Source organism: Quercus lobata, chromosome 11 (assembly GCF_001633185.2).
Source record: "Quercus lobata isolate SW786 chromosome 11, ValleyOak3.0 Primary Assembly, whole genome shotgun sequence".
Classification (NCBI taxonomy): Eukaryota; Viridiplantae; Streptophyta; class Magnoliopsida; order Fagales; family Fagaceae; genus Quercus; species Quercus lobata.
Window position 1 is genome coordinate 5,871,269 of NC_044914.1, and position 15,552 is coordinate 5,886,820.

At 30.9% G+C, this 15,552-nt stretch overlaps 1 protein-coding gene across 1 annotated transcript; it reads right to left on the reverse strand.

Annotated features, from left to right (window-relative positions):
- Window positions 1-4,686: 4,686 nt before the first annotated feature.
- On the reverse strand, window positions 4,687-12,338 carry LOC115966323 (cyclic nucleotide-gated ion channel 1-like). The gene is made up of 8 exons (XM_031085573.1): window positions 12,319-12,338; window positions 11,994-12,118; window positions 9,988-10,420; window positions 8,848-9,041; window positions 7,405-7,686; window positions 7,146-7,257; window positions 6,134-6,397; window positions 4,687-5,333 (listed from the first exon to the last, which is right to left on the reverse strand). Exons 2-8 carry the CDS (start codon window positions 12,068-12,070, stop codon window positions 4,755-4,757), a joined length of 1,941 nt encoding a protein of 646 aa, XP_030941433.1. The 5' UTR covers window positions 12,071-12,118; window positions 12,319-12,338; the 3' UTR covers window positions 4,687-4,754.
- Between the last annotated feature and the right edge of the window lie 3,214 nt (window positions 12,339-15,552).

Consider the following 15,552-nt stretch of genomic DNA (forward strand, 5'->3'; position numbering starts at 1 on the left):
CTTAAAGCTAAAAATTTTTAGCTCAGGTAATGTGTAAGATTATTTTTAGTTTGGTCCTTGATGTTTTACAAGTTTCATTTTGGCCCTTAAAGTATCGCTCCATTTCAAAATGGTCCATCTCTATTATTAGTCTTAAAGTACAAAATACTGAAAATAGGCCCTAACTTGTCACCCATTTTTGTGCTACAATAAGCCACGTAAGCACGAAAATCAACACTAATCCAAATTTACATTTCCCTTTGATTTCCTCTATTTCCTGTGGCCAAAGTGCCAAGGAGGACGAGAAGAAGAGAGAGAGGAGAGAGAAATAAGAGAAGAAAGGGAGACATGGAGATGCTGAAGAAAAAAAAAAAAAAAAAAGACAACAAATTTTTAAAAAGGAAGAGGAGAGAGAATGGAATAAAATATTTTTATATAACTTTACAGTAAAGTGCCAAAGATGGTGGTCTACTTAGGTTGATTGCTAAAATTTTTAACTTTAACACTATTGATGTAGCTTGCTTTTTTATGTTTTGGTGGCTAAAATAACTTTTAAGCAATTTTAGCACTATCAATATGAATGTTCTTGCTGACCAAAATAGAAATTTTGAAATATTAAAGACCAACATGAAAATAACCCTAAATATTAAGGGTCAAAAATATATTAAATGAGAGAGAGAAAGAGAGTGTTTGTGTTAAATAAAATCACGTCAAGAGCAAAAGAAACTAACCTAGAACCGTTCCCTTGCGGATGCCGAAGGTAACTCATAACTAAAGTTTATCAATGGTACAATGTCTAGAAGAATGAATCAACCTCTAAATATGTGTAGAGCCCACGAACATTACCACAAAGTTCTGACTTTGGATCCCTGAAAAAATGGAAAAGAAATTAGTGAGCTACAACCTATTAGCCACTATGGACACCACGCTTATAAGGGGAAGAATCTCATTCGAGCTAGACATGGAAAGTAAGCAAATATCATTACATATAACATAATTTAATTTTAGCTGTTTAGAAATGTAAATATTAAAGCAAACTATTAATAGTTTAAAATATGAATCTTTTTTTTTTTTTTTTTTTTTTTGATGAGAAAAAAAAAATATGTATCTTAGAGAGACATGAATGTGTATTTACAAGAAGTAAATTGAACCTGATTAACTCAATTAGGAAGCATTTTACAAGCGGGAGGCAAAGCAAAAAGAGGCAGAAGTCATCGGCTTCTAAGAGTGCATAGATGCAAATGAAGATGCACATCCAAGTAATATAGCTAGCTCCATGGGCACTAGTCCACCTTAAGTCTTTCTTTAAATTTATCTTTCTAACTAACCACTTAATAAAGTTTCAATTTATTGCAAATTCAACTCAGCCAACTAACCTAGTGCGTTGGAACTTGGAAGTGTAAACATAAGAAAAAAAAAAATTAACCTCGCGACTTCCAAGTAAAATAAAATGATAAACAAATGAATAAAATAAGCTTATATTTGCAATTTGCACATTAACTATAAGCTTGATATTGCAATTCTACATGTGGTAGTACTGTAGCAAAAAACAGTCCAACTTGGCATCTTCCTAGCAATTAAAAAATTGGTAAACAAATGATAAAAAAATAAGCTTAAATTTTTAGATTGCTAATTGACTACAGAGTAAGACTAATAACCAGTTTGGATTGAAAGGAAGGAAGGGAGAGTAGATGAGAGTTGGTTGAAAATAAGTCTATTTTCGGCCAACTCTACTCTACTTTTCCTCCCTCTCCCCTTAATCCAAACAGGCCAAAGGAATATATTCTTTTGCACCAATTCACATCTACTATTTCATATACACATCCACAATAGGAAATAATATGCTTACAACATTTACGCAATAAATCATAGGTGATAAGTTATTATTACTTCTAATTTGAATACACAATTTAAATTATTTTCTTGCTCACTCATAACAACTAATAATAACCTACCACTTAAAATTTATTATGAAAATGTTGTGAATATGACCTTTTTCCACAATTGAGGTGAAAATGTTCACATGTTAACACATAAAAATAAATGTGAAATAGTGGAGTGTGAAAATCAAAACCCTAATCCTGGACTAAAACCTTGAATTAGCAATCGCAAGCGGTAGTCTAAACAAAATATAGAAGAGTTCAAATTACGCTAGGGAATTGACATTTCAGTATCCAACCTCGAAATTTTTACATTAGATATAACTTGAACATATGTACATGGGTTCCAATTAATTCAATTGGTAAAGTCTCTTATGGTTAAATAAGAGATCCGAAGTTCAATTCTCGTATACACCAAAAATCTATTGGTATCTTGGTTTAATGATAAAAAGCTATCATTAAGAGTAGACATCATAATTTAAAACTCAATCTCTCCAAAAAAAAAAAAAAAAAAAAAAAAACCTTGAGAAAAATGAACGAGTGGATCTTGTAGGATTCCCAAGAAATTCTTCAATTTCTTCCATCTTCCAACTTTTTAAAGAAAAAAACCATTTAATACATTTCTTTTGGATAAAAATTTATAAGTTTGCAACTATGATCAAACTTATAAATTTTTATCCAAAAGATAATGTACAATTGCCCTCTCATTGCCCTCTCATGAGAGGGCAATTTTACCCCTAGACTTCTGGCTCCACCGTTGTTGAATGTCCAAAAGTGTTGTATTTTATTGTGATTCTATAATTTTTCATATATAATTTGGCATTACAAAATTTAGCATGTAAGTGAATAAGTCCAAGAGGCCTCCGTTGCTCGTTTGGTGGCATGAGAGATCATGTCTGATCTACTTTAGGAAATGTTATTGCTTGAACAGTCCCAACAATGGCATCCTGCTAAAAAAATGAAAGCAGTTGGTCTTCATGCACTTGTTGCGCTTTGAACCACTTGCTGCACTCAAAGGAACACGAGGATAAACGACAAGTAGCATAACCTCGCTTTTCAAATCAGCAAAACCTTATTCCAAAATTCCCAATTAAATCCATGTTCAGTATATGATTAGAAGTGCATAATAAGATGAACCAATTGTTAATGCATCCAAACTCGAGTGGAAATTCTATATCTTTTTCGGTTCATATGCACAATTAGTTTAAGTAATTCTGGACCAAAAAAAAAAAAAAAATCATCAAAAATTATTAAACAAAAAAGCATAATCTAAACAAATCAAACAACTCAACGAAAATTCGAACCACCTTGTTAATGAACCTCTCGAAACCATCTATTAAATAGTAATGCATAATGGGCTGGCTTAAGGCCTAGGCCTAAGGCTTTCTTTGCCCCCAAACATTTTGAATAAGTTCTTAAGCCCCCCATTACATATGAAAAAGCCCGCCAAAATTGCATAAAAATGTCCCCAAAAAAGAAAAAGAAAAAGAAAAAAAGAATGACAATTGAATATTTTTAAAAAGAGAATAATATAGGTGGGTTTTTTATTCTTCCCCACCTCCAAGTAGACATTCAAAATATTGAGTTAATAGAAATCAAACCCAATTAAAATGTCAAAGAATTTCACTAAAAAATGATATTAGTGTGCCAAAGAAGTACGATATTTTTTTTAATAGTTTTTTGGCTCAACTTCATCTTTTATCCTATTTTGTTGTAATTTATACATTTTTTTAATAGAGTTTCTAACATGTATTTTTTTTTCTTCACTCGATACAATACATATCACACAATATGTATGAACCCTCATTGTGCCAAATAAGGTGCGTATGAGTTACTAGCTAGCTGTGGTTCGCGCCATTGATGTAGCGAGTGAAAGACATTATGGTATATAAGATTGTTTTTAAAGGAACTCTTGCAGCTGGACTGCGACTTATGAACACCACCAATCCTATATTTTTATCTTCTGGTAAGGCATGGTTCTTGAAGATCCTAGAGGCAAGTGCACAAAATACGCAAAGTGAGTGGAGCTTTGTTAGTGTCCCATCTATTATAAAGCAAGTTGAAAGGGCCCTTGCCCGTTATGCATGTAAATGTAATATTTATTCCACGCTTGAGTGGAATGGATCGATGTGGTCCACCCTTCTTAATGGAAGCGATCAATATAATAAAGATTTATACTCAAAGGATATAGTTTTATATATTATCAATAAAAATTTCTACCATTTTTTTAAAGCATTATTCATTAATTAAAAAAAAAAAAAACATTAGACACTCAAATTTTGTGCATCCCATGAGTTACAAGCTTTGTACTATAATTAAAATAAATTCTTCTTTTACGGGTCCATTTGGAATCCGCTTATTTTGCTGAAACTGAAATTTTTTTTACTGAAAGTACTATAAATAAAGATAAAAGTTAGCAAAAATAGTACAGTGGGACCCATAAATAGTATCAAAAAGTGCAATGAGACTCATGATTAGTATTAAAAGTGAGTTGAATAATAAAATAAGTTAATAAAAATAATTTTTACCAAATAGACACTACATAGTACGGTATAGTACAATATTATATAAATTTATACTATATACAAATAAAAATAGCAAATATTATACATATTTACAAAAAGTGATAAATATTGTACACTTCTTACAAATTTGTACAAAATTTGATACATTTTGTGTAAAAGGGTAAACATAAAGTTTGGTATCAAACATTTTATCTTTTCACATGCATATTCATCTTTTCCTAATTTTACTATAATCACTCAAGTTTCTTATTTCACACTCACAATATTCTTTTCAAAACAAACTATTTCTATTTTGATTCCCAAAAAAAAAAAAAAAAAAACCTATTGCTTTGCAACAACAGTGTCAGGCGCTTCTGGAGCTATGATCAGTCTATGGATTAGCGGTAAGCCGGTAACAAGGTGGTAGTAAAATAGAAGCTGCCTTCTTGGATTTAACAACAGCATTACTCTGAAGTTTTGTTGAACCACCAACGCTATCCTCCGTCTTCGGGTGCGTGCGGCGCCAGATTTTTTGTACAACAGAAGCTGCTGCCGATGGCAATTGCTCAGGGCCTAAACTAGACAACTTAGAATGCAATATTTGCTTCAAGTCCTGTGCCATTAGTGCAAAAACTTCCACTTTTGTGTGGGCTTTGAGAGTTCTTGATGAAACGGGGAGTTTGGATAGATTGTTCCTGGAGGCTGTGGATTTCTGAACCCATTCCAAAAGTTCTTCTCCAAAGTACTCACCTTCTACAAGACGCTCAGCCTGTGTGAGGACAGTTCCTTCGCCATTATTATTGCTGGCTGTATTTGTATAGGTCCATGCAATGCCATCCGTAATGAAGAATATCGCGTCGATTGGGTCTCTCTCCCGAATAATATAGCTGTGCTCGCTGTGGAACATTGGTTTCAGACTGTGACACATCGTACGCAACATTTGCTCTTCCATTCCTCGAAGCACTTCTACCTAAATAATTTAGATGAATTTATTAAGGAGTTTGAATAGGTTTGTAACAATTATTACTGATCGAATAAGAATGCTTATCAAAATTTTCATTTTTTTCTTACAGTATTCGATCTACATGTATCAAATAGGACACACGCTCGCACACTTGTCAAACACCTCTTAGATTAAATTATATATATTAATTTCAATACACGAGAGTATAGATTTAGATTACATAGGACTTCTTGAGTTTTCGTACATGATATAGGAAAATTATTGTTTTACTCTCCCTAATTTACACTAACTTCACACAATATCCTCAGTTTTTGAAATTAGATATCCAAAATTTTCAAGAATGTCTACATTTTATACATGATATAAAATTGTGTGGACACTATTAAATGTAAAATAATCAAAAGTACCTCAAAATATAACATCTTATTATTACATACAAAACTCACATGTCATTATTTCCACGAAAACCTGAGAAAAACTATTGTTTTACACTAACTTATGCCTATAATAAAGCCGTAGGAGCTGTTTTTTTTTTTTTTTTTTTTTTTTTTTTTTTTTTGTGATGATAAAACAATTATTATATTAATTTTGTTTAACTTTTTTAATGTTTGGGATGAAATTTGTAATACCATTCTTTGTTATCATGTTAAGAGGGCAATTAATTACACAAATATTTTTTATAATTTGATAGTTGGAGAATGAAGATTTGATTTTTAGACATTTTTAATGGAAACACAAAAAAGTATTAATTGTGCTATAGGCTCTTGATAGTTATATACCATATTTATAGAGGCAAAGAAACTCACAGTTTTTAGTCGCTTTAAGCCAATATGCTCCTTTACATTATTCTGAAGTTCCCCAGGAAGATTAGGAAGAAGGCTCTCCAAGTAAACATCTTCGTCTTCTTTAAATCTCTGATTCATGTCATCTATAATTGGCTTTCTCATTTCACTAGGGAGATGGTGTTTGGAAATCCACAATTCTATTTGTTCCTTTTGTTTTGTTCGTTTTTTTGATTTCATCTTCATGCGTACCTCTTCTGATCTTGAAGTTTCCAACTGCATATACATCTGCCAATTCTACACGTGAGCTCAATTTGCCTAATATATATAACAGAATGTATCCATTTAATTTTTTTTTTTTTATATTAAAAAAAAAAAAAAACAATTTTAGAGCATCACATTGTGCCACTAAATTATTGCCCTAAAGTTGAGAAACACCTAAGATCAACCTTCAAGTTAAGTAATACTTCTCCCTTTTCGGAATTTGAAAAACAATAGCATTAGGACTTGGTTTGTGAACGATGATAAATTATTGACTGGTTTATGAAATTCCTTGGTGAGGCTTGGAGGAATTGGAACAAAAAATCTAGTACCAAAAAAAAAAAAAAAAAAAAACATTTTACTATGACTCTCCATGTGATTATGATTAGTGAATAAAAAGTAATAAACTTATGTAAAAATTACATAAATCTAGTCAAATTTGCCATATAAGAAAATTATGGCAAAAATTGTGAGTTTGTGATACTAGAAGAATTTAATGTGGAAAGGGTCTTATCTACGTTAATACTTTTGTACTACTTGTACCATTTTTCATTGGGTTTTTACTAAATAACCAAAAAAATAAATAAATTCAAAACCCCATTTGATTGAGGCAATGTTATGTAAGTATCTATTTCCTTTACTTCCTATCTAGAAACATACACCCTCCATTTCTCTCTAAACTATTTTCAATTCATAATTGTACAACTAAAAGCGTTAAACCTTTTAAAAAGAATGTAAATAAGAGAAGAAAACACCTTGGGCATTGGGTACTAACCTGTAAATTTCCCAAAAAATAGAGAAACAGTAACAAGCCCAAGATACAAATGGAAAGTGAAAAGCAGTTTTCCCAAATATAGTTACTTGTACGAAGGTTTTGACCAAGTGAACTGCAAAACAGGCACAACTACAATATATGAGATGAGATGCTAATATGAAAAATTATAACTAAAGGCACAAAGTATGACTCGACAACGCAAACCTCAAATTTAAGAGTTGCTTAATATGAAACAGAAGAGTCTAATTTGTGTGCAAACCTCAGATTTTGCAGGCCCCACCAGAAACAGTAAAATAATTTTTGTGGAAAATCCTTGGATTCCAACACACCAGACTGAAGGGCTTCAAGAAATATTCCAAAATCAAATAGCTTTGTATTTGGTTTATTTATACGGCAAACATTATTAAGAAATGTGTGATTTCCTTCAGTGAGGTCACAGTTGAAAGAACTTTGGACACATCCAGTATGTCTTTCACAATATTTATGCCAACAAGCTGTCATTCGTTGAGTAGAGAAAAAAATACCAAAAGGCTCCCAATACCTAAAACACCAGCATCTCATTAAACATCATTATATTCTGCAAATATTATAACGAAACAACAATAACAGTGGTTTCAATTAGTTGAAAGGTAAAGTTTTTTGTCCTAACAATAAGAGAGAAATTAAATGTATGTTTAGAACTAGTTTATTAGTTTTTATGCCATTCTAAATATATATATATATATATATATATATAAAGTTAGCTTTTATGTAGAACTTTTTAAAACCTCATTTTTTTATAAAAAAAATCATTTTTTTTTTCAAAATACAAATATATTTTAGTACACTTTCAGGAAAAAATTAAAAAAAAAAAGTTAGATAAGTTATTCCCAAACATATATTAAATAAAACTTTTGCTGAATTCCTTTATATGATTCTTTTCTTTTTCTTTTTGTTTTAAACAATAAAAACAAAAGAAAAGAAGTAATAATTAATAATCATTCTAAAAAGGAAAAAATAGATTCTCTTCTAAACTTTCATGACCAATGGAAAACTACTTTTGAAGTTAAGCCATGGGATCACATATTGTTAGATATATAAAGTGCTATTACGTATAGACTGTTGGGAAAAATAGCAATAAAAACAACACATGCAAAGAAATTATTTTAATTTTAGTTTTTGTGCAAATTCAATAAGTATTCCAAGTAAAACTATCCAAACACAATAATTAACAAAAAAAAAAAAAAAAACATTCAACATGCAAACTCACAATCAAGACACCAAATTGTTGTGTGAAATCCCTCAAATGAGAAGGAAAAAATCACAGGACCTACCTCAATAAAATCTTCTACTATAGAATAATTGGTTTACAACTGTCTTCTCCAAAACAAATGCTAGGCTACCAATTTTAAAAACCTGTTATGCTCAAGGTATTGATTAGTGAGAATTCTCAAGACGTTTGCACTAGAGGTTTAATCCGTGTAATTGCAAAAATTAAAACTACTACTACTACTAAAATAATAATAAAAATAATAGCATTTGACAATTATGATTTATATTGTACTGCAATATAAAATTAAGATTTGCCGAGGATTGTTCCTTCAAAGGCTAAATTTTTATCAAATGTATCATCAAAACATAAATAAAATTCGATAATTGTCAAGATTAAATTTATATAAAATCTGTATATGTAATCAAACTTACATGGCCAGCAAGGAGATACAGAAAGAAGTTCAGTGTAGCTTTAAACCATATGGTTTTTTCAATTTTCTCGTTACTTCTTATCAATTTCTTCCAGGATAGGTAGATTGGGAGAATTCTTGGCACATATTGTAACAGAACAAAAGAGTTGAACAACTTTATTTTGTTTGAAGATTTCGTTTGTGCCATTTCTGAAAAAATCCATGAAGTTACCACCTGAAAGATTACGCTAGTGTTTAGAGTTAATGGATAAATCTAATTATGCACAGGACAATGTTAATTTAAAGATAATTCTGAGTTGAAAATTGTCTAAAACTTTTCCTTTTCACTTAATAGACTATTTGAAGTTTTTTAGTATTGAAGGAAAATTATTTTCCTTGTTGAAAAATTAATTTGGCAATTCTTATAAAAGAGGTAATTTATTATTTCCTTATCTTTAGAAATTAAAAATTAAAAATTAAAAGCAATCACTATGTTCTATTAAGAATGGGAAAAAGTTCATAAGAAAATATAGTTTAGAAAACAATTCCTCCAAGCCAATTCATGGAAATTGATAAAACCATCTATGCCTCATAATAATTAAAAAAAATTAAAATATTAAAAAAAATTTGCGCGTACGTCTAGTCACATTGGATAAATCAGCGTTGTTGTGATGAAATATGAATCAAATTGTGGTAGAAAATTATTACACGGGAAGAATTTTAATAGATAGAAGTCTAGATCAACGTCTAGAACATGGCAGAGAATATTAATTGTAAGGAGTTTTATTAATATCATAAGATGAGATATCATTAGTATCTTTGGAAGATCAAATATCAATAACTATATTATCCATCAAATTTTTGTAGTCAAAAATTATATATGCATAAAAAATAAGTTTATAAATCGAATAGTAAATATTATTAAATTTGTACAAAATTTGACATAAATGTTAAAAATATTATAAAAAAAAAAAATACAATCAAACGTCTAAATTTTCAAAATATATAATCATGTTAATTTTTTTTACTGACAGTTATAGTCATTACAAGTGAATCTATGCTAATATAAAGAACATGCAATGGATGTGAATCTGTGTGAACGCTCTTTTGTTAGCATAATTACAACATGAGGTGAAAATAATATTTCTCAATATAAACATTATAGTTAAACAGAAGTATACCTGTGGGATGGGAAGAATAACTAGAAGGTCTAATAGGAAGTATGGCCACAAATACCTCTGAGCTATTTTCCAAGAATCTGTAATTAACGCAGGTCTTCCAAGTTTCTGAAGTTTCTTGTCTATAAAACCAGTACGAAATTGTAATATGATATGCATTAGGTAAATCATATCGTTGAATGATCGCAAAAAGAGAGCTCTGGTCCTCAACTTTTTGTCTAACTCAATGCACTTTTTGTCTCCATTGATCACGGGCAGGTAAAAGAACAAGGGATCCAATAATATTGCGATCACACACGACAATACAAATATTATATTCCACCTTTGTAAGAATTTTCCATGCGGGTCAATAATTGTCTTTGTCCTCGTTCTTTTTGACGCTGAATCACCACCACCATCCTTGACCTTGTGAGGTTGCCTCTCGATATCGTAATTACTGAACAAATACATGGCAAACATAAAATTTGGTCAGTGAAAGACCAAACTCAAAATGTTCTCAAACCTTCCCATTATCGAAATAATCTTTAATCCCATTATCAAAATAATCTTTAAACTTTCAAAATGATTAAAACACACTCAAAACCTACATTATGACTTAAGTTCCGAGAGTTTGGACATTATTTAAAATCTAAGGATTTTGGGTTTTAAATCCTTTGGTGGATTTGGCCCCAATCCAATCGTTTCCTTCTTAAATATGCAAATGGGTACCGGATTTAACCTCTCAAATCCAAATTCACAGGAAACAGATACTGTTTTACAAACACATCGATGACTCCATATTAGTAGTAACTAATTTAGAAGTAGCTAAATAGTTTAAACTTCAGGTCAAAAAATTAAAAAAAGGAAAAATGTAATTGTCAAGCGTCAATGCTTAAGTTCCATAAAAAAAAAAAAAGTGTCAATGCTTAAGTAGAGGAGAAAAAAAATTATTAAGAGTCCTAAATCTCAACTAATACCTTAAAATATTTTTAAATAAAATAAGCAAGGTTCAAATCCAACTATTCTATTTTAACCATCAAATTATAGCAAAAAATTTGCCACTTGCATCTTTTTGTGTTTCCAAGGAAAATGCTAAAATATTCAAATTCTCCCTCCCATTGTTGTAACCAGAGTTTTGAATTTCATGTTGTTCTGCGGCCGTTCCAGCGGGTGGGTAGATCAATCATCTGAAATTTGGGGTACGTCTCACTTCAAATTCCGACCTGCACTGGCTTGAACTGCAGAACTTGTGTGCCGGCCGAAATACTAGTTCCAGGTCGAAATAAAGAGATGGCCTCATCAGCTCGACTTCTCTGTACTTGATCTTAGTTGATCATGGGAATGAGTGGGTATGGAGGTGATATGTTGCTTAGCACTTGACTTTGAGAGAGAAATTTTGCTAGATTTGGCGAGAAGGTCAAAGAGGGCTAAACTAAAGAAGGTGAGAAAGATGAGAACAGAGAGTGTGAAAGGGTTTTATGAGACGCTGATAATGAAATAATAAAAAGGAAAAAAAAAAATCTAGAATCACAAATTATTACACAATTTTTTTTGCTCTAATTGTGATGTAGCAAATTATGAAAGGTGAAGAAAATATAGCGATCTATGTGTGAGTGATAGAACTCTCGAATAATAAGAAGACAAAAAAGATAAGGTGCGTAGAAAATAAATTACAATGAGGAGTGGGAAAAGAAAAGTGATAGTCACGAGAGTGGGAAGGGTCGATTTTTGAATAGTATTTAAGTTGAAAGGAAGTTTCTTTGAAGGTCGATGCTTCCTTATTCACAAGAGTCCCATCCTACCAAGTTTGATTTTTTATTTTTATATTTTCACTTTACAACTAACCATTTTGTCTTCTAGAAAAATAAGACATGGCCTACGTAGTTCAAGAATGTAAGGAGTATTTACCATGTTTTTCTGCAACTAACCAAACTAGCTAATTGTGAACAGTGAAAAAATTATGATTAATTAATTTGAAACGATTCAGAGGTTCAAATTGGCGACACAAAAACTGAGCCAAAGAAACGAACCTTACACCGTTCCGAAGTTGATTCCAAAGATTATGAATAACAAGTGATACAGTGGCGACAACCTTCATACGATCCATACTTGCATAGACCCAGAAAACTTTACTTGAAAATCAGAATTTTTATCCCTGGATAATTAAATGGAAAACAGATTAGACAAAAAATACAAACAATTTTTCATTTTTTTTCAAGAACAAACTCCCAAGTGTGTGCGCCATAAAACAAAAGTTTTCTCCCGCAGAAGCAAAAGGAAAAGTAAGAGTTGTAAATATGTATGTATACCCATGGAGAGAAATAACATTTGTATTCATAAAAAAGTAAATGGTACCTGATAAACTCAAGTTGAACGCATTTTACAAGAGTGGCCGAAACTGGGTTTGTTATAGGATTACAAGATTGCGAAGGTGAAGGTGAAGGTGGAGATGAACATGCAGATACTACAAAGTCATAGTCAAAGTCAACTTCTGCCGTGCTAGTAAATGAGCAAAGTCCAGTCGTCAATCTTTCAAGTCTTCCTATACAACAATTTCCTAACATCTTCGGCTTTCACATAGTTCACCACAATATAGTGTCCCATATATAATGTGAATGTTCATTTAAAAATGTTGTTAAAAAAAAAAAAAAAAAAGGGCTTCAAATATGTTGGAGTTATTTTATATCAACTCATTATTACGTGACAACTAAGAAAATCGGTCCGTGTGTAGTTTTGGTCACTTTCTTATATGAGTCATATTACGTGTTTATATAAAATAAGTAAATATATAGTCTTATATATAGATCGTTACTTAATAGATTCGAAATATACATTTAAATATATATTTGGATTCAAATTTTATAAATTATGAATTGTTATAAATTTTTGTTGTATTACTAAAAAAAAACTTTTTTCTATAATGGGGAATTATTTCTGGTCTTTTTGGATTTAATTAATCACAAAATTATAATATTACTTTTTTTAGCCGCTCATACAAAAAGGCAGGGATTTAAGACTGGAATTTATTTCCAATCTTTTTTGGATTTATTCACAGATTTTTTTAATGTCATATTCATAGAACTATTGATAAAATACAAATGTAACAAAAACTAACTGTTTTAGTTACTTATAAACTAGTGTGTAACTCCATGCATATACATAGGTATAATTAAAAATAATTGCAATAGCACAATTCAAATTATATATTTTTTAGAAGAGGTTTAAACTATACACAGTATTAGCCTACACATTTTTTAAATCATAAATTTTAAAAATATGTAACAATTTCTCATTATATATATAATTTAGAATTTAATTGGATTTAAATTCTTCGAATTTAGTACTCAATAATTCACTTTTCACAAAAATTAAAAAATTGGACCAACATGTAGTGTAAAATTGAACTCCAATTAGCACGGTGACATTGGCTAGTCCCTTGATGGTGCCAACATTGGCATATTTATATTTATATTTATATATATATTAGTAAAAACATTTATTCCTTTTCAAAAATAAAATTCTTTTTCATTTTATATTTAGATATTTAGGTTTATAAGAGGTGTGCATGGGTCGAGTTGAAATATATATGTTTAGTTTAGTAATACATTTTTTTTTCAAAATAAATAAATAAAAGAAAGAAAAATAAGAAAAGGAGAGGAGGTTTAGGTTTCAAGTCCTCTGCCAGAGGAGTAGAATTTATAGATTTTTATGTTTGGTTCGACATAACTTGATTTCTGAAAAATATTTTTCGCCTTCCCAGATGTTTGGAGCGACAAAAAATGTTGATCAATCGGAAATTGTTTCCCGCTTAACCATAAAACAAAGGCACTTATGGCAGAAATTAATTTATGCTTTCATTTTCAATAAACCACTTTCCCCCTCACCCAAAATTTATCAACCAAACAAACACGCCCCACCTCCCACTGTCTGTCATCCAACCACTACACTCTACTAATGTCCCTGGTTGCCACCACTAGTCCCCGATCACAGTTTTTTTTTTAATTTAAAATTTTTATTTTTTTATTAAATATGTGCTTGAGAGATAAGAAAATAGTGGAAAATATATTTTCCATAACATTTTCAAGAATGTAACCAAAACTTGAAAATATTTTTTGTAGAACCAAACACAAAAAATCTTATGGAAAGGAAAACAAAGGGATCTTGAGATTAAACCAATAAAAAAATAAAATAAAAAGATAAAAAGAGAAAAGATGTCGTGTTTTGATCTATGCACAGCCTTTAGTAAAACGACATCATGTGATTTAGTTATTTCATGTGTGATCTTTTGAAAAGATTTATCCATGCACGTGTCCTTCAACAAAACGATACAGTTTTGGGCCAATCTTTTATCATAAATGGTGTCGTTTGTTGCAATCTTTGTTTCAGAGTGAATCTTATATTTAACACTTGCTACTTAGGATTTGTTGTGAAATTTTTGTGAATGTAGCATATCTTATGATAAAAAAAAAAAAAAAAAAAAAAAAAAAAAGGCAAATGATCCTGTTTGGTGGAGAGAGAGGAATAACATAATGGGCGAGGATAATTAATTGGGGTATTAAGGAGGGAAGCCAAAAAAAATTGTGGAGGTATTAAATAACTAAGAATTATTGAAAAAAAAAAATGTTTTGGATCCTAAAAATTAAAAATAGCTTTAAATATTTTTGCATACTCACCACTGCATATGTATAACTTAAAAAATAATAATAATAATAATAAATAAATAAGTAATTGGGGAAAGAGAATTCATCAGATTTGAACCCCTTAAATGTCTTATTTAGAAACACCAAGAGACACCATCCGGTTGAGTTATATGATTTTAGGCGACTTTTAGCTTTTATGTTTTGGGAGTGCAATATCCGAGTCAAGGGAGCAAAAGCAGTTTGTTATTTTGAAATAACCGTTATAATGACTACTTGCATTGGTGCTTACCTGGACCAATAGTCTATTTGAATGTTGTGATATTGGAGATGGTTTGTAAATGTCTAGTTATTCAACCATTATTAATTAAGCACCATACATTGTTGAAACTTGAAAGGTGTAACGTACGTTTTGTCCATTAATGAATTTAAGTTTAAGGTTGTTAGATCTAATTTAGATGACGACTCCATTTACACACTTCACCATGGTTCACCCTAGACCAAGACGTACTTTCCATAGCTTTTAGGGAAACCCAAAAGAAAGACCCGGTGTGGGATCACAAGTGTCCTTGGCAGTGGTGCAAACTCGTACTAACCAATGAGAGGTGTCCTGCAACATCTGATCATCATGGGCTGAATTCCCTCTCATGGTAGTGCTAGGTGTCCATGCTAGACTGCACACTTCTCTTCCTCCAATGGCATTCACGCTATTGGCACAAGCCAAAGGCGCAGCTCCCCTCACCAAAGTCCCTGCTTTTGTAACTCAAAGTTGTCCATGTGGAGGGCCAAGATGTAGCCAAGTCGGTATCCTCATTTACACCAGCTTATGTACTGTATAGATATAAAGGATTTTTTTTTTTGTTTTGTTTGTGTTTTGTCTTTGATGCGTGTGTTTTTTGACAAGCAAGGACAAAATTATTTTATTTAAAATTTTTTGAAGGACCGGGTTATT

Bases quoted from the DNA above. Each gene is read 5' to 3' on its own strand.
- LOC115966323 (XM_031085573.1), bottom strand. From the start codon at position 12,070: ATGGATCGTATGAAGGTTGTCGCCACTGTATCACTTGTTATTCATAAT. The intron at 9,042-9,987 runs GTATACTTCTGT...GTAATCTTTCAG, and splicing joins TTATTCTTCCCATCCCACAG to GTGGTAACTTCATGGATTTT. The intron at 7,687-8,847 runs GTATCTCCTTGC...CTGGTGTTTTAG, and splicing joins GCTACACTGAACTTCTTTCT to GTATTGGGAGCCTTTTGGTA.